Here is a 19,221-nt window from a genome sequence, read left to right as displayed (position 1 = left end):
CCACCAAACAGGAAGGTATAACCACTCTGACATGTTACCAAGGTAACCCCATTACCACCACACAGGAAGGTATGACCACTCTGACATGTTACCAAGGTAACCCCATTACCACCACACAGGAAGGTATGACCACTCTGACATGTTACCAAGGTAACCCCATTACCACCACACAGGAAGGTATAACCACTCTGACATGTTACCAAGGTAACCCCATTACCACCACACAGGAAGGTATAACCACTCTGACATGTTACCAAGATAACCCCATTACCACCACACAGGAAGGTATAACCACTCTGACATGTTACCAAGGTAACCCCATTACCACCACACAGGAAGGTATGACCACTCTGACATGTTACCAAGGTAACCCCATTACCACCACACAGGAAGGTATGACCACTCTGACATGTTACCAAGGTAACCCCATTACCACCACACAGGAAGGTATAACCACTCTGACATGTTACCAAGGTAACCCCATTACCACCACACAGGAAGGTATGACCACTCTGACATGTTACCAAGGTAACCCCATTACCACCACACAGGAAGGTATAACCACTCTGAAATGTTACCAAGGTAACCCCATTACCACCACACAGGAAGGTATGACCACTCTGACATGTTACCAAGGTAACCCCATTACCACCACACAGGAAGGTATGACCACTCTGACATGTTACCAAGGTAACCCCATTACCACCATACAGGAAGGTATAACCACTCTGACATGTTACCAAGGTAACCCCATTACCACCACACAGGAAGGTATAACCACTCTGACATGTTACCAAGGTAACCCCATTACCACCAGACAGGAAGGTATGACCACTCTGACATGTTACCAAGGTAACCCCATTACCACCATACAGGAAGGTATAACCACTCTGACATGTTACCAAGGTAACCCCATTACCACCACACAGGAAGGTATAACCACTCTGACATGTTACCAAGGTAACCCCATTACCACCACACAGGAAGGTATGACCACTCTGACATGTTACCAAGGTAACCCCATTACCACCACACAGGAAGGTATGACCACTCTGACATGTTACCAAGGTAACCCCATTACCACCACACAGGAAGATATAACCACTCTGACATGTTACCAAGGTAACCCCATTACCACCACACAGGAAGGTATGACCACTCTGACATGTTACCAAGGTAACCCCATTACCACCACACAGGAAGGTATAACCACTCTGACATGTTACCAAGGTAACCCCATTGGTAACCCCATTACCACCACACAGGAAGGTATAACCACTCTGACATGTTACCAAGGTAACCCCATTACCACCACACAGGAAGGTATGACCACTCTGACATGTTACCAAGGAAACCCCATTACCACCACACAGGAAGGTATAACCACTCTGACATGTTACCAAGTTAACCCCATTACCACCACACAGGAAGGTATGACCACTCTGACATGTTACCAAGGTAACCCCATTACCACCACACAGGAAGGTATAACCACTCTGACATGTTACCAAGGTAACCCCATTACCACCACACAGGAAGGTATAACCACTCTGACATGTTACCAAGGTAACCCCATTGGTAACCCCATTACCACCACACAGGAAGGTATAACCACTCTGACATGTTACCAAGGTAACCCCATTACCACCACACAGGAAGGTATGACCACTCTGACATGTTACCAAGGAAACCCCATTACCACCACACAGGAAGGTATAACCACTCTGACATGTTACCAAGTTAACCCCATTACCACCACACAGGAAGGTATGACCACTCTGACATGTTACCAAGGTAACCCCATTACCACCACACAGGAAGGTATAACCACTCTGACATGTTACCAAGGTAACCCCATTACCACCACACAGGAAGGTATAACCACTCTGACATGTTACCAAGGTAACCCCATTACCACCACACAGGAAGGTATAACCACTCTGACATGTTACCAAGGTCACCCCATTACCACCACACAGGAAGGTATGACCACTCTGACATGTTACCAAGGTAACCCCATTACCACCACACAGGAAGGTATAACCACTCTGACATGTTACCAAGGTAACCCCATTACCACCACACAGGAAGGTATGACCACTCTGACATGTTACCAAGGTAACCCCATTACCACCACACAGGAAGGTATAACCACTCTGACATGTTACCAAGGTAACCCCATTACCACCACACAGGAAGGTATGACCACTCTGACATGTTACCAAGGTAACCCCATTACCACCACACAGGAAGGTATAACCACTCTGACATGTTACCAAGGTAACCCCATTACCACCACACAGGAAGGTATGACCACTCTGACATGTTACCAAGGTAACCCCATTACCACCACACAGGAAGGTATAACCACTCTGACATGTTACCAAGGTAACCCCATTACCACCACACAGGAAGGTATGACCACTCTGACATGTTACCAAGGTAACCCCATTACCACCAGACAGGAAGGTATAACCACTCTGACATGTTACCAAGGTAACCCCATTACCACCAGACAGGAAGGTATGACCACTCTGACATGTTACCAAGGTAACCCCATTACCACCATACAGGAAGGTATAACCACTCTGACATGTTACCAAGGTAACCCCATTACCACCACACAGGAAGGTATAACCACTCTGACATGTTACCAAGGTAACCCCATTACCACCACACAGGAAGGTATGACCACTCTGACATGTTACCAAGGTAACCCCATTACCACCACACAGGAAGGTATGACCACTCTGACATGTTACCAAGGTAACCCCATTACCACCACACAGGAAGGTATAACCACTCTGACATGTTACCAAGGTAACCCCATTACCACCACACAGGAAGGTATGACCACTCTGACATGTTACCAAGGTAACCCCATTACCACCACACAGGAAGGTATAACCACTCTGACATGTTACCAAGGTAACCCCATTGGTAACCCCATTACCACCACACAGGAAGGTATAACCACTCTGACATGTTACCAAGGTAACCCCATTACCACCACACAGGAAGGTATGACCACTCTGACATGTTACCAAGGTAACCCCATTACCACCACACAGGAAGGTATAACCACTCTGACATGTTACCAAGGTAACCCCATTACCACCACACAGGAAGGTATGACCACTCTGACATGTTACCAAGGTAACCCCATTACCACCACACAGGAAGGTATAACCACTCTGACATGTTACCAAGGTAACCCCATTACCACCACACAGGAAGGTATAACCACTCTGTCATGATACCAAGGTAACCCCATTACCACCACACAGGAAGGTATAACCACTCTGACATGTTACCAAGGTAACCCCATTACCACCACACAGGAAGGTATAACCACTCTGACATGTTACCAAGGTCACCCCATTACCACCACACAGGAAGGTATGACCACTCTGACATGTTACCAAGGTAACCCCATTACCACCACACAGGAAGGTATAACCACTCTGACATGTTACCAAGGTAACCCCATTACCACCACACAGGAAGGTATGACCACTCTGACATGTTACCAAGGTAACCCCATTACCACCACACAGGAAGGTATAACCACTCTGACATGTTACCAAGGTAACCCCATTACCACCACACAGGAAGGTATGACCACTCTGACATGTTACCAAGGTAACCCCATTACCACCACACAGGAAGGTATAACCACTCTGACATGTTACCAAGGTAACCCCATTACCACCACACAGGAAGGTATGACCACTCTGACATGTTACCAAGGTAACCCCATTACCACCACACAGGAAGGTATAACCACTCTGACATGTTACCAAGGTAACCCCATTACCACCACACAGGAAGGTATGACCACTCTGACATGTTACCAAGGTAACCCCATTACCACCACACAGGAAGGTATAACCACTCTGACATGTTACCAAGGTAACCCCATTACCACCACACAGGAAGGTATAACCACTCTAACATGTTACCAAGGTAACCCCATTACCACCACACAGGAAGGTATGACCACTCTGACATGTTACCAAGGTAACCCCATTACCACCAGACAGGAAGGTATAACCACTCTGACATGTTACCAAGGTAACCCCATTACCACCAGACAGGAAGGTATGACCACTCTGACATGTTACCAAGGTAACCCCATTACCACCAGACAGGAAGGTATAACCACTCTGTCATGTTACCAAGGTAACCCCATTACCACCACACAGGAAGGTATAACCACTCTGACATGTTACCAAGGTAACCCCATTACCACCACACAGGAAGGTATAACCAATCTGACATGTTACCAAGGTCACCCCATTACCACCACACAGGAAGGTATGACCACTCTGACATGTTACCAAGGTAACCCCATTACCACCACACAGGAAGGTATAACCACTCTGACATGTTACCAAGGTAACCCCATTACCACCACACAGGAAGGTATGACCACTCTGACATGTTACCAAGGTAACCCCATTACCACCACACAGGAAGGTATAACCACTCTGACATGTTACCAAGGTAACCCCATTACCACCACACAGGAAGGTATGACCACTCTGACATGTTACCAAGGTAACCCCATTACCACCACACAGGAAGGTATAACCACTCTGACATGTTACCAAGGTAACCCCATTACCACCACACAGGAAGGTATGACCACTCTGACATGTTACCAAGGTAACCCCATTACCACCAGACAGGAAGGTATAACCACTCTGACATGTTACCAAGGTAACCCCATTACCACCAGACAGGAAGGTATGACCACTCTGACATGTTACCAAGGTAACCCCATTACCACCATACAGGAAGGTATAACCACTCTGACATGTTACCAAGGTAACCCCATTACCACCACACAGGAAGGTATAACCACTCTGACATGTTACCAAGGTAACCCCATTACCACCACACAGGAAGGTATGACCACTCTGACATGTTACCAAGGTAACCCCATTACCACCACACAGGAAGGTATGACCACTCTGACATGTTACCAAGGTAACCCCATTACCACCACACAGGAAGGTATAACCACTCTGACATGTTACCAAGGTAACCCCATTACCACCACACAGGAAGGTATGACCACTCTGACATGTTACCAAGGTAACCCCATTACCACCAGACAGGAAGGTATAACCACTCTGACATGTTACCAAGGTAACCCCATTACCACCAGACAGGAAGGTATGACCACTCTGACATGTTACCAAGGTAACCCCATTACCACCACACAGGAAGGTATAACCACTCTGTCATGTTACCAAGGTAACCCCATTACCACCACACAGGAAGGTATAACCACTCTGACATGTTACCAAGGTAACCCCATTACCACCAGACAGGAAGGTATGACCACTCTGACATGTTACCAAGGTAACCCCATTACCACCAGACAAAATGCTGATAGTCACAGTCTCTGTATCGGCTGGGAATGACAATGAAAGATGAAAAGGTTCACATTGTTAAATTATCAGAACACTGCTTCTATGGTGTTATGTAAAGGGTTGATTATTCTACATGGACATGTTACTACATATGAAAGTTATTAAAACACCTAGTTTAGAATACCTTAAAACTTCAATTAATAGCCCGGGCGTTTATTTGCTTCAAATCACTGAACACAACCGGCACTTATTAGAGACAGGCTTCTATTTGATGTCTATTTTAGATGGTGGGGTTGCAATCATTTCACTATTCGAATAGATCATGAATTTTTGTCAGACATCCGGATATTCGAAATACATGTGGTTTTTAATTTTATTCCATCTTGCATTGCATTAGTGAACTCTCACTCCACTTGCTACACACTGAGAATCTTTGCCGCTTTGATTGGCCAACGTCAACAAGTTACCAGTCTCTTTATGTGGCACGGGTCATTGAAACGTGTGTTGTTTTATTTCATTAATGTCATTGTACATCCTTTTATGTAACGATGTCACATGGGATATTTTAATGTAATTTAGAAAAAGCCTTTTCAGTGTTAAAATGAAATAGGCCCTACTCACACAAGTATTCAAAATAGTAACGTCCGTTCAGATATTCGCATAACCGTGCACATCCCTAGTCTATTTCCTTAACGCGCACAGCTTTTGCTCATTTGCATAGTTAAAATCGCTTAATTCCATCATCCACTTCCAGCATTTTAATCCATTTCTTCATTTCCTGCAATAATGCGTTTTCATTTACACACTGTCACGTTTCTTTTGGCTTGGCCCATTTTTTATTTATTTTTTACTTTCCCCACTAGACGGCGATCGGCCGATTTCTATGGGTCTGTACTCCCGAAGTCGTTGCCTGTTTTTATGCTTGCCAGTTAACTAGCAGTTCTTAGTAGCACGTCTTACAGTGATGGACTGTGCCATCCCCAAGGCCTCCACAATGGATTAGTCCACTGAGACAGGCGCCAATCAGACAGGTGTCTTTGTGTGCCATGAAAAAAAAAAAGTACCCATTTGCGACTGCTCGACTAAAGAAACCTCCAGCCTATCGAACAGTCTAATAGATGGGAGTCAGCACTAGTAAAGTTCTGCATATATACTGTAGGTAGGAGCTACCCAATGTCGTTTTTGGTGAGTTTGGACGAGAGACATTGTGCAAATGAACAAAGTTTTGACACACGCTTGTCTGAGGGAAGAACGGTCCTGGCTCTGGGGAAGCATGTGTACCCCGCTGTGTCTGTGTGGAGTCTGGAGTCGCCCAGGGCAAACGGGCCTGACTTCTCTGCTCAGAGAAGATTGGGGGAGGAGCAGAGTGGCCCGAGAACTGAGAGGAGGTGAAAACACAAGGGAATGAAGATAGTGGCAGCCGTACAGATAACTCACCCAGAGCGCATTGACTTCTCAAACACGGCAGAAAGCTAACACACTATACGATGCCCCGTCCGTCTCCTTATTAATTCAGCCACTTGCTGAGATAACTAGCAAGTTAAAATCATATACACAGCTGGACTTCGCCAGCTTCCTCTTTCTCCTTTTGTGTAATTTACAAACAAACACGTGACTGGCTCAACTGTTCTGGGGAACTATGGTAAGCTTCATAATGTGACACAAGGAACGTGAACTGCTTTATCTACTAAAGTATTGCACAAGTTGAGTGAAGGTATTTACTTAAAAAGTAACTATAAATATGAAAATGTATTGAGAAAACCTTCAAAGAAATAGTTTCAATGGTATTGAAAAACCATCCTGTGGCTATTTCCAAATACCCAGTACACGGCATATACAGTTGAAGTCGGAAGTTTACATACACTTCGGTTGGAGTCATTAAATCTCGTTTTTCAACCACTCCACAAATTTCTTGTTAACAAACTATAGGTTTTGGCAAGTCGGTTAGGACATCTACTTTGTGCATGACACAAGTAATTTTTCCAACAATTGTTTTCGGACAGATTATTTCACTTATAATTCAATGTATCACAATTCAAGTGGGTCAGAAGTTTACATACACTAAATTGACTGTGCCTTTAAACAGCTTGGAAAATTCCAGAAAATGATGTCATGGTTTTAGAAGCCATGACATCATTTGAGTCAATTGGAGGTGTACCTGTGGTCCTCTGTAGCTCAATTGGTAGAGCATGGCGCTTGTAACGCCAGGGTAGTGGGTTCGATCCCCGGGACCACCCATACGTAAAAATGTATGCACACATGACTGTAAGTCGCTTTGGATAAAAGCGTCTGCTAAATGGCATATTATTATTATTATTATTATTATTATTATTATTATGTATTTCAAGCCCTACCTTCAAACTCAGTGCCTCTTTGCTTGACATCATGGAATCAAAAGAAATCAGCCAAAACCTCAGGAAAAAAATGGTAGACCTCCACAAGTCTGGTTCATCCTTGGGAGCAATTTCCAAACGCCTGAAGGTACCACATTCATCTGTACAAACAATAGTACGCAAGTATAAACACCATGGGACCATGCAGCCATCATACCACTCAGGAAGGAGACGCATTCTGTCTCCTAGAGATTAACGTACATTGGTGCGAAAAGTGCAAATCAATCCCAGAACAACAGCAAAGGACCTTGTGAAGATGCTGGAGGAAACAGGTACAAAAGTATCTATATCCACAGTAAAACGAACCCTATATCGACATAACCTGAAAGGCCGCTCAGCAAGGAAGAAGCCACTGCTCCAAAACCGCCATAAAAAAAACAGACTACGGTTTGCAACTGCACATGGGGACAAAGATCGTACTTTTTGGAGAAATGTCTTCTGGTCTGATGAAACAAAAATAGAACTGTTTGGCCATAATGACCATCGTTATGTTTGGAGGAAAAGGGGGTGGCTTGCAAGCCGAAGAACACCATCCCAACCGTGAAGCACGGGGGTGGCAGCATCATGCTGTGGGGGTGCTTTGCTGCAGGAGGGACTGGTGCACTTCACAAAATAGATGGCATCATGTGGAAGGAAAATTATGTGGATATATTGAAGCAACATCTCAAGATATCAGTCAGGAAGTTAAAGCTTGGTCGCAAATGGGTCTTCCAAATAAACAATGACCCCAAGCATACTTCCAAAGTTGTGGAAAAATGGCTTAAGGACAACAAAGTCATGGTATTGGAGTGGCCATCACAAAGCCCTGACCTCAATCCTATAGAACATCTGTGGGCAGAACTGAAAAAGCGTGTGCGAGCAAGGATGCCTACAAACCTGACTCAGTTAAACCAGCTCTGTCAGGAGGAATGGGCCAAAATTCATCCAACTTATTGTGGGAAGCTTGTGGAAGGCTACCCGAAACGTTTGACCCAAGTTAAACAATTTAAAGGCAATGGTACCAAATACTAATTGAGTGTATGTAAACTTCTGACCCACTGGGAATGTGCTGAAAGAAATAAAAGCTGAAATAAATCATTATCTCTACTATTATTCTGACATTTCACATTCTTAAAATAAAGTGGTGATCCTAACTGACCTAAGACAGGGAATTTTTACTAGGATTAAATGTCAGGAATTGTGAAAAACTGAGTTTAAATGTATTTGGCTAAGGTGTATGTAAACTTCCGACATCAACTGTATGGTATACCGCCCAAGCATACCGGCTATTAAAAAGGGACAGGCGGCTATTTGAGACTCGCCATTTAACTGAAATGTTTACGGTATTTACATAAAATTCAGCTATTGCATTCTTCACATATTACTCTGTAAGTTACTGACCTATTCAAAGCTTACTCCAGCATCTCACCATAGTAGTAGTCCCCTGTAGCTCAGTTGGTAGAGCATGGCGTTTGCAACGCCAGGGTTGTGGGTTCGATTCCCACGGGGGGGCCAGTATGAAAAAACAAATGTATGCACTCACTAACTGTAAGTCGCTCTGGATGAGAGCGTCTGCTAAATGACTAAAATGTAAAATGTAGTAGTAGTTACTGAACTCAACCTGCAGGAAGTTTGTCATGGCCGCCAGCAATTTCCAAAAAAAACTAAGCCAAATCAGTGGGTGCAGTTCACCTTTAACAACAATTATCTAAAAACGCGTAAACTTCATATTTGCATATGTTGTAGCTTAAGACCATATTTTACATCTGAGGTATTTGTGTTGTGCATCAGTTGAGACACAACATGCTGTTGAATACAGGGTGGGTGTCATTTCAATCATAGACATTAAATCATGGAATGGACCTATGATTGAAATGACACCTACCCTGTATTCAAGAGATGGCGGGCACAAGACAAACATGATGTAAAATATGGTCTTAAGCTACAACATAATATGAAGTTTACATGTTTTTAGATAATTGATGTTAAAAGGTTAATTGTTATTAAAAAACGTTTTTTCAAGAAATTATGAAATAGTTTGACAACCCTGTTGTAGACATGGATGTCTCACGGTATAGTGGGATATGCAAAATGGGTCAACTTTGACCTTTACAGTGAGGGAAAAAAGTATTTGATCCCCTGCTGATTTTGTACGTTTGCCCACTGACAAAGAAATGATCTGTCTATAATTTTAATGGTAGGTTTATTTGAACAGTGAGAGACAGAATAACAACAAAAAAATCCAGAAAAACGCATGTCAAAAATATTATAAATTGATTTGCATTTTAATTAGGGAAATAAGTATTTGACCCCCTCTCAATCAGAAATATTTCTGGCTCCCAGGTGTCTTTTATACAGGTAACGAGCTGAGATTAGGAGCACACTCTTAAAGGGAGTGCTCCTAATCTCAGTTTGTTACCTGTATAAAAGACACCTGTCCACAGAAGCAATCAATCAGATTCCAAACTCTCCACCATGGCCAAGACCAAAGAGCTCTCCAAGGATGTCAGGGACAAGATTGTAGACCTACACAAGGCTGGAATGGCCTACAAGACCATCGCCAAGCAGCTTGGTGAGAAGGTGACAACAGTTGGTGCGATTATTCGCAAATGGAAGAAACACAAAAGAACTGTCATTCTCCCTCGGCCTGGGGCTCCATGCAAGATCTCACCTCGTGGAGTTGCACAACCGTGACTCGTCAGTGAAGAGCACTTTTTGCCAGTCCTGTCTGGTCCAGCGACGGTGGGTTTGTGCCCATAGGCGACGTTGTTGCCGGTGATGTCTGGTGAGGACCTGCCTTACAACAGGCCTACAAGCCCTCAGTCCAGCCTCTCTCAGCCTGTTGCGGACAGTCTGAGCACTGATGGAGGGATTGTGCGTTCCTGGTGTAACTCGGACAGTTGTTGTTGCCATCCTGTACCTGTCCCGGAGGTGTGATGTTCAGATGTACCGATCCTGTGCAGGTGTTGTTACACGTGGTCTGCCACTGCGAGGACGATCAGCTGTTCGTCCTGTCTCCCTGTAGCGCTGTCTTGGGCGTCTCACAGTACGGACATTGCAATTTATTGCCCTGGCCACATCTGCAGTCCTCATGCCTCCTTGCAGCATGCCTAAGGCACGTTCACGCAGATGAGCAGGGACCCTGGGCGTCTTTCTTTTGGTGTTTTTCAGAGTCAGTAGAAAGTCCTCTTTAGTGTCCTAAGTTTTCATAACTGTGACCTTAATTGCCAACCGTCTGTAAGCTGTTAGTGTCTTAACGACCGTTCCACAGGTTCATGTTCATTAAATTGTTCATGGTTAATTGAACAAGCATGGGAAACAGTGTTTAAACCCTTTACAATGAAGATCTGTGAAGTTATTTGGATTTTCACTAATTATCTTTGAAAGACAGGGTCCTGAAAAAGGGACGTTTCTTTTTTTTGCAGAGTTTAGTTTAGTGGTTTTATCACAGATGTCCCACAGACACTCACACGCACACCACCAGCTGTCCCTGTCGAGAGCATAACTAGTCTACCTCCACAAAGCACAGATTTTATAACACCACTACTCTCAGACCACACACACACACACACAACTTACCTTCATAGCTTTGATGGCTGACTTAGTGATGGATATCATCTTGGCCCGAGATATTGGGGGCTTCATGTCCATCAAGGAGAACAGCTGAGAGAGAGAGAGAGAGAGAGAGAGAGAGAGAGAGAGAGAGAGAGAGAGAGAGAGAGAGAGAGAGATGACCATCAAAAACAGGTCACAATTCCTGCAGCTCTGTCGCAAACCGGGTCTGTGCCAACGGTACGCTTCGACGTGACTCCTACGGTAGTTACACATCAAATCAAATCTTATTGGTCGGATACACATATTTTTGCAGACGTTATCGCAGGTGCAGTGAAATGCTTGTGTTTCTAGCTCCGACAGTGCAGTAATACCTAACAATACAAAACAATACACACAAATCTAAAAAGAAAGAAATTAAGAATAAGAAACGAAGAATTAAGAAATATCAGGACACACAATGTCAGAGTCCGGAATATAAATATATATGGATATTTTTGTGACACCTACATTGTGTTCCATTGATTTCAATTCAATATCGATGTGAGGGATTCATTTGCGCGCGCTATTAATTACGGTAGAACAAGCTAACCAATTCCAGTCGAGTGACCGCTTGATAAATATTGGCACGCGGCAGTTTATAAGGGACTAATTTAGCAAAATACAAGTAATCTGAACACAAGTGTGGCACGTGTGTGTGTCGTGAGTAACTTCTATGTATTGGTCTTCAAAATATGAAAACTTATTTCAGCATATTGATTATGAATTTGGACATTTAAAACCAGAGTCAAGTCACAAATTTGATAGAAAATAAAATAACTTGAGACTTGACTTAGAGCCTCAAGACTCGGGACTCGACTTTGACTTGAGACTGATGACTTGAAATGATTTGGCCAGGTGTTTATAATGTTTTGGCACAGAGGTCCATGGATTACTCTCCGTGCAGCCAGAGACAGTAGCCGTTACAAAAAAAATACGTGCAACAGATTGGCTAGTGAAAACGCACACTCGCCCCTCTGATTGGACTAGCAAACTGTCAATCAACACAGGTCGGGTGAGCTAGCCAACAGATTGCTGATTTTCTATACATCTACAGGATCGGGTGCAGACGTCAAGTTTACTTTGCAAGCTCACCAGCAACAGTTACTAACATAGACTTACTGGTCTTTCGGCATGTCAAAATTGTTTGAAATTGATCATTTACTTATGAAGTTGGCATTTGGAATTAAAATTTGTTAAACTGTATTATTAGTGTGGCGAAGACGCATCATAACGTCCACTTGCGCTTTCCAAACTCCCGCCAGTGGAGAGCGTTTTGTTCCCTTGTTGAAATGCTTACTGTTGCTTTCTTTCACACGTTTAAAATGCCTGCGTGGTAAATCTGTATTCCCTCTAATCCTACAATAAAATCGCTAGCGTTTCATCATTCCATCCCTGTACCGTTTAGTGCAACACTTACACATTTCTGTTTCACGTTTGATACCATACATTTTCATTTTAGCCTTTGAGTGGGCGCGATGTTTATTGTGCACATAAATGTTCGCAAGACTCATGAGGCAGAAGTTCTGTTGATTTAATTCAATGTCTGGTTTCCTTTGTTCATATTTCCCGGGTTATGTCTGTGTCCTATGTCTCTGTCGTTCTGGTTGTGTGTAATAGGAGCGTGCACCTCAGTGTGTATATATAATATAATAATATATAATATAATATGCCATTTAGCAGACGCTTTTATCCAAAGCGACTTACAGTCATGCGTGCATACGTTTTTTTTAATGTATGGGTGGTCCCGGGGATCGAACCCACTACCTTTGGCGTTGCAAGCGCCGTGCTCTACCAGCTGAGCTACAGAGGACCACAATAGAAATAGGCTTACGTGGCTTGCGCGCCAAACTATGTTGAATAAAAATAAAATGATGTACCTGTGCTTATATGTACCTGTTTGAGCACCTGTTAAGACAGATTCCATTTGGTTTCTCAAGGGGAGACTGTGCAGTCTTGCCCTCTACCTGTGTCCGTTCAGATAGCCTCTGTATCAGGCTTAACCTGTACTATTTGTTTGGGGATATTGCCCATGGATATTTGGTAAATCTACTTGTATATTTTGTATGATATGTCTCTTTCATCATTGGATCACCAAGACCAGTAAATAAATCTGTTTTTCACAGTCTATGGGTGAACCAGTTCCTAGGTTTATTGTACTAAGAGTCATTTATTGAATGAATTTTTACTGGCTTCATTTAGAACTAACTTTGCATCAAATTGATCTTAAATTGGTCTGCAATATTGAACACATTATTATGGGATCATGCATTAACATTATTAGTAATCAACAGTCTGTTACATTGTAGTGTAGAGTGGTGAGCTACAGGTTTTGGAAGATAAATAATTGTTTTATTCTTCATTACAGACACTGTAATACGTGCTTTTTTTAAACAATACATAGTATTGTATGAACTTGAATAGTAGCCAATCATTTCTCAATAAAAATATAAAAACAATGTTTTATTTTTTATAAGAGTTCTTAAGGTTGCAGTCCCCACTACAACAAATAAATACTTAAAATGCATGTATTTTTGTCCTTGAAACATTACATTGAAATAATGTAGATTCCCATTAATTCCTACGGAGGCTGTTCCTTATGAGGAGTACCATAATGGCGGACGGTGACTTCAGAACAGCGCCCCCTGTCAGTCAGCTAGTGAATACATACTGTAGCTATATAAACTGGGTCGTTCGAGCCCTGAATGAATGCTGAAAGCCGTGGCATATCAGACCATATACCAAGGGTATGACAAAACGTTTATTTTTTTACTCTTCCAATGACGTTGGTAAACCAGTTTATCACAGCAATAAGGCACCTAGGGGTTATGTGGTATTTGGCCAATATACTGTTACCCTGGCTAAGGGCTGTATCCAGGCACTCCGCGTTGCGTCGTGTTTAATAAAAGTCCTTAGCCGTGGTATATTGGCCATAGACCACACCCCTCGGCCCTTATTGCTTAAATATATAATTGGAAGTAACGATAGCTCCTTTAGTGCATTATTGGGTTATTACAGCTAGCTAACCCCCCCTTCAATGTTTTCCTGTGTTAGCCAACTTGGCTAGCTAGCTTGACCAAATCATTGTTTGTGACTAGGAGTACAGCTACGACCGGGAGTGACTTTCCGTAGCAGGTTAGGAGAGCGTTTTAACTCGCCTTAACCCTTTTCCAAATCTTAACCGATGTCTCCTAACCTTGCCAAGTAATTATCCTAACCTGATGCTAACAATACTACGAAAAAGTTCACTTCCGGTCGTAGCTGTACTACGCCCTCTACTAGTCAGAACCCGAATCGTGGTTATCTAATAACTCGCTAACTATGTAAAAAACCTTTCACAGCAGCTGTTATTTTGTTCTAACTAACTAGATAGCATAAGTAAAGTTACTTGCTAGGTTAACACGCTAGTAACTATCGTGTTGATGTCGATAGCTAGCTAGTTAACAAGCTAACTAGCTAACGTTACCTACCTAGTCAACGTAGCCGTCTCAAAACGGCATGATAACTAACGTAACGTTAGTTTAAACTTTCACATATCAAGCAGGTTATAAATCAAGGAAGATCACATTTTAACGGGAAAAGCATTCAGAATAATCCTGATTTAGAGCTGCTACGATACACATGTAGTTAGCTAGTTAGGGCTAGGCCCATAACAGGCCTCCTCGCCCGTCTCCACAACTGCAAGAGGCGCACACACACGACGGTCCCCATTTGACGGACGAAATACACACATTCTCGACGCTCTACGGGCCAACTCACCTCATGGTTGAAAGCATTTACGGCATCCATGATTTCGCTACCAGAAAACCCCTTCCTTAAGTATACAACTACTCGGTAAATGCGGCGTTTATCCCCGCTAAAACAGGGCTAACATGTCCGCTCTCTAGTTGCAGACGGGGATGGCGGGTATGGAGCGAGGCAGAACGGGATTGGGGTAGGTATAGTATTTGACCACACGGTGGCGGTATTGTATATGGATTTAACCGTGGCACCCAGACGGGATTGGGGTAGGTATAGTATTTGACCACACGGTGGCGGTATTGTATATGGATTTAACCGTGGCCCCCAGTTGAACTTGTGAATTGATACATTTTACATTTACATTTTAGTCATTTAGCAGACGCTCTTATCCAGAGCGACTTACAGTTAGATTGGCTGAAAGCCGTGGCATATCAGACCATATACCAAGGATATGACAAAACGTTTATTTTTTTCTCTTCCAATGACGTTGGTAAACCAGTTTATCACAGCAATAAGGCACCTAGGGGTTTTGTGGTATTTGGCCAATATACCGTTACCATGGCTAAGGGCTGTATCCAATTAATGATACAATGTACCGTATGTTGTGACTTCTAGGGATACAATGTATTCATTAATCTGAATTGTGTCAAATGTATGTTTTTGTTTTAAACTTTACAGTTGGCAAATGTTTTGGATATATATATATATACAAAAATATACAAAAATATATACAAAAATATAAATGCAACATGTCAAGTGTTGGTCCCATGTTTCCTGAGCTGAAATAAAAGAACCCAGAAATTGTCCATATGCACAAAAAGCTTATTTCTCTCAGATGTTGAGCACACATTTGTTTACATCCCTGTTAGTGAGCATTTTACATTTACATTTACGTCATTTAGCAGACGCTCTTATCCAGAGCGACTTACAGTTAGTGCATACATTATTATTATTTTATTTTTTTCATACTGGCCCCCCGTGGGAATCGAACCCACAACCCTGGCGTTGCAAACGCCATGCTCTACCAACTGAGCTACCTCCCTGCCGGCCATTCCCTCCCCTACCCTGGACGACGCTGGGCCAATTGTGCGCCGCCCCATTAGTCTACGCCCCATGTCTACGGTTGGACTAAACCATTTTCATGCTGGCTCTCCATTGATTGGTAGTTCTGTTCAACCCAGGAGTAGGCTTAAAAATCAAGGTCCGTTCAACAGTTTCCCCATTATTATTAATTCCCCAGCAAGCTTTTGATTGGTTAACGTCACCCCAGGTAGCAGGCCATTCCACTATACTCCTACTGAGTATCCCGTGTTTCAGGTCATTCAGGTTCTATGGAGCCAGGAGGCCGTGGAGGCTCCTGGCCCAGGCTGCTCCAGGTCCATGTGAAGGGTGAACTTACTGGGGATCTTCGTGTGGAGCCAAGATAATCTATCCACCTGATAGGTGTGGCATATCAAGAAGCTGATTAAACAGCATGATTATTACACAGGTGCACCTTGTGCTGGGGACAATAAAAAGACACTAAAATGTGCAGTTTTGTCACACAACACAATGCCATAGATGTCTCAAGTTTTGAGGAAGCGTGCAATTGGCATGCTGACTGCAGGAATGTTACCAACGTCGTTTTAGAGAATTTGGCAGTACTTCCAACCAGCCTCACAACCACAGACCACGTGTAACCACGCCAGCCCTGGACCTCCACATCCAGCTTCTTCACCTGCGGTATCATCTGAGACCGGCCACCCAGACAGCTGATGAAACTGAGGAGTATTTATTTCTGTAATAAAACCCTTTTGTAGGGAAAATCTCATTCTGATTGGCTGGGCCAGCTCCCCAGTGGGTGGGCCTGGCTCCCAAGTGGGTGGGCCTATGCCCTCCCAGGCCCACCCATGGCTGCACCCCTGCCCAGTCGTGAAATCCATAGATTAGGGCCTAATGACTTTATTTCAATTGATCGATTTCTTTATATGAACTGTAACTGAGTAGAATTGTTGCATGTTGTGTTTATATTTTGTTCTGTATAAGATTCGATTATAATAGACGTAATTATGGACTAATTCATTCATATCCGAAATACGAATGCAACTCATGCTACATGTAAGCTAAATGGGTCCAATGTAACTGCTGTTAGTAATAGCTTAGTTACACAATTAGAAGTCCTATTGAAGATACTTTACATTTGAGTCATTTAGCAGACTATGAGCGACTTACAGTGGCGAGTGCATACATTTTCATACTAGTCACCCATGGGAATCGAACCCACAACCCTGGCGTTGCAAGCGCTATGCTCTACCAACTGAGCTGCACGATACGGCTGACGTAGCGTACTAACGTCACTATAGCCAACCTACATGAACTAGCGGTTTGGAATCATCTAATTGATTGTAATTCATAATCCTACCAATAGATGACGCCACATTCTCGTTTTTGCTCCCATATTTCCACCGTCTGATTTCGTCAGTCTTGACCGCATGGTCCGGTAGACAAAGCAAGGTGGAGGCAATGTGCTGAGCTGACACTTTGCAGCTGACAGAACAATTCAATAGCCTATGTTTTCCTTGGCTATAGAAGACAAAAACAATCTACTGACTGTATTTGTTTAGCAAAACATAACGAAATAAATATAGAGAAATATTGTTTTATTTGTAAACCTTATTTGTTCCCTAACCTACCGCCCAAAATATATGTTTGGTAGATTATTATTAGCACCAATACATTAGCCTCTTGTTTTCCTATTCAGGAGCGAAATTTAAGAGGTTGAATGTAATGCAACAGTTTCTTATGAATTCAACAGAGCGTTTCTCCTGTGTGTGTGTGTGTGTGTGTGTGTGTGTGTGTGTGTGTGTGTATGTGTTCATAGACAAGGCAGGAGAAACTGAGCTCATCCTCTCTGATGGGGAGGCCTTCAAAGCGGTGCCGCCACGCTTTGTTTCTAGTTAATTCATTAATTAAATCAGTTTCATCCATGTGGATGAAGAAAACAGAAGAAAAAAAATACTAAAAGAAACACAGATGCCGTTTCCCATGTGTGTGTTATTGCTATTATCTGATGTAATAGCTGTAGCTTTATTTTACTGCTGCTCTTTAATTATTTTTTTACTTCACTTATTTTTCTTAAAACTGCATTCATTGTTGGTTAAGGTCTTGTAAGGAAGCATTTCACTGTAAGGTCTACACCTGTTGTATTTGGCGCATGTGACAAATGCAATTTAATTTGATTAGATGTATTTGACAGCACAAAGAAAATAACGCGCGGAAAAAAGAAAAAAATGCAAACACAAATATAAAATTGTGTTAGAGTATAATTTAGACCACAGTCAGTTGTTTTCTTGAGACGTCACAATCTAAAAACGTCCATCAGACGTGTGGGCGTGTCGCGTGTAGCTCGTTTGGTTATTGGCACGCGGAGCAGAACATGGGAATGGAGAGGCGCAGCCCTTTTACGCAATGTTCCCCTTCATCACACATTTCTTTGTTCCTAAAACAACATGTAAAACATGTTATAACTGCTCCTACATTTGCATATAGCCTACATAACACATCCTTTAGGTTTACAATATCCATGGATAATAAAATAACCTTGTGGAGTAGGCTATTCTGTCTATCTGTATTCAAGACAAGCCGCTTTAGGTGAAGGAGAAGGGTCAATCTCTCTCCAAACAGCAAGAAAAATCAATAGGCTCATAAATCAAAGTCCGTGTTCTTTAACTACCAGGAGTCACCTTCCAATCAGGGCAGAGAGAAAGCACTATGATATCATCCCTATAGCCAGTCTCCGGGCGAGTTAGACTTTCCTTTGTTTGAGCTGCTACTGTATTTGGAGAGGAGGAGAGGGGGAGAAGAAGCATGTTCGGAGGGCGGGGTTTGGGTATCTGGATCTCACGTCTCCTCCCGCCGCCGCCTCTGATAGGATTACAGTTCAGCCCGGTTACCAAGTCCGGGAGCTTTTTCTCACAAACAAGTAACGCCCACCCACTGAACCGGGAAAGTCGCGTCGAACCCAGCAGCGTGTTTCACATTCAACCGTCTATTCCATAACCTTCCAACGCGGAGCAACGCTCATTACAGAACACATTGACAGTGACAAAGAGAGAAGTTTAATGAACAACACTTTCGTTTGTTTATCACAGGATTTA

The 19,221-nt window shown here is 43.0% G+C and overlaps 2 protein-coding genes across 2 annotated transcripts in view; one reads left to right on the top strand and one right to left on the bottom strand.

Annotated features, from left to right (window-relative positions):
- Positions 1–15,236, bottom strand: part of LOC311099897 (uncharacterized protein) — a 55,476-nt gene extending 40,240 nt beyond the window's left edge. The window contains exons 1-2 of the mRNA XM_084140616.1: positions 15,104–15,236; positions 11,333–11,416 (exon numbers count right to left, since the gene is read on the bottom strand). Of these exons, the coding sequence (XP_083996742.1) occupies positions 11,333–11,416; positions 15,104–15,133 (114 nt within the window). The 5' untranslated portion in view covers positions 15,134–15,236. The remainder of the gene's footprint in view (positions 1–11,332; positions 11,417–15,103) is intronic.
- Positions 15,237–19,100: 3,864 nt separating this feature from the next.
- LOC311100263 (hormonally up-regulated neu tumor-associated kinase homolog A-like) overlaps positions 19,101–19,221 on the top strand; it is a 26,032-nt gene continuing 25,911 nt past the window's right edge. Inside the window, exon 1 of the mRNA XM_084141105.1 lies at positions 19,101–19,221. This exon is cut by the window's right edge and continues 628 nt beyond it. The gene's annotated coding sequence lies outside the window, so the exon portion shown is untranslated.

This window comes from Coregonus lavaretus, assembly GCF_964263955.1.
Source record: "Coregonus lavaretus genome assembly, chromosome: 24".
Lineage (NCBI taxonomy): Eukaryota > Metazoa > Chordata > Actinopteri > Salmoniformes > Salmonidae > Coregonus > Coregonus lavaretus.
Note: the sequence above shows the minus strand (reverse complement) of the source record. Positions and strands in the feature narration are given on the sequence as shown.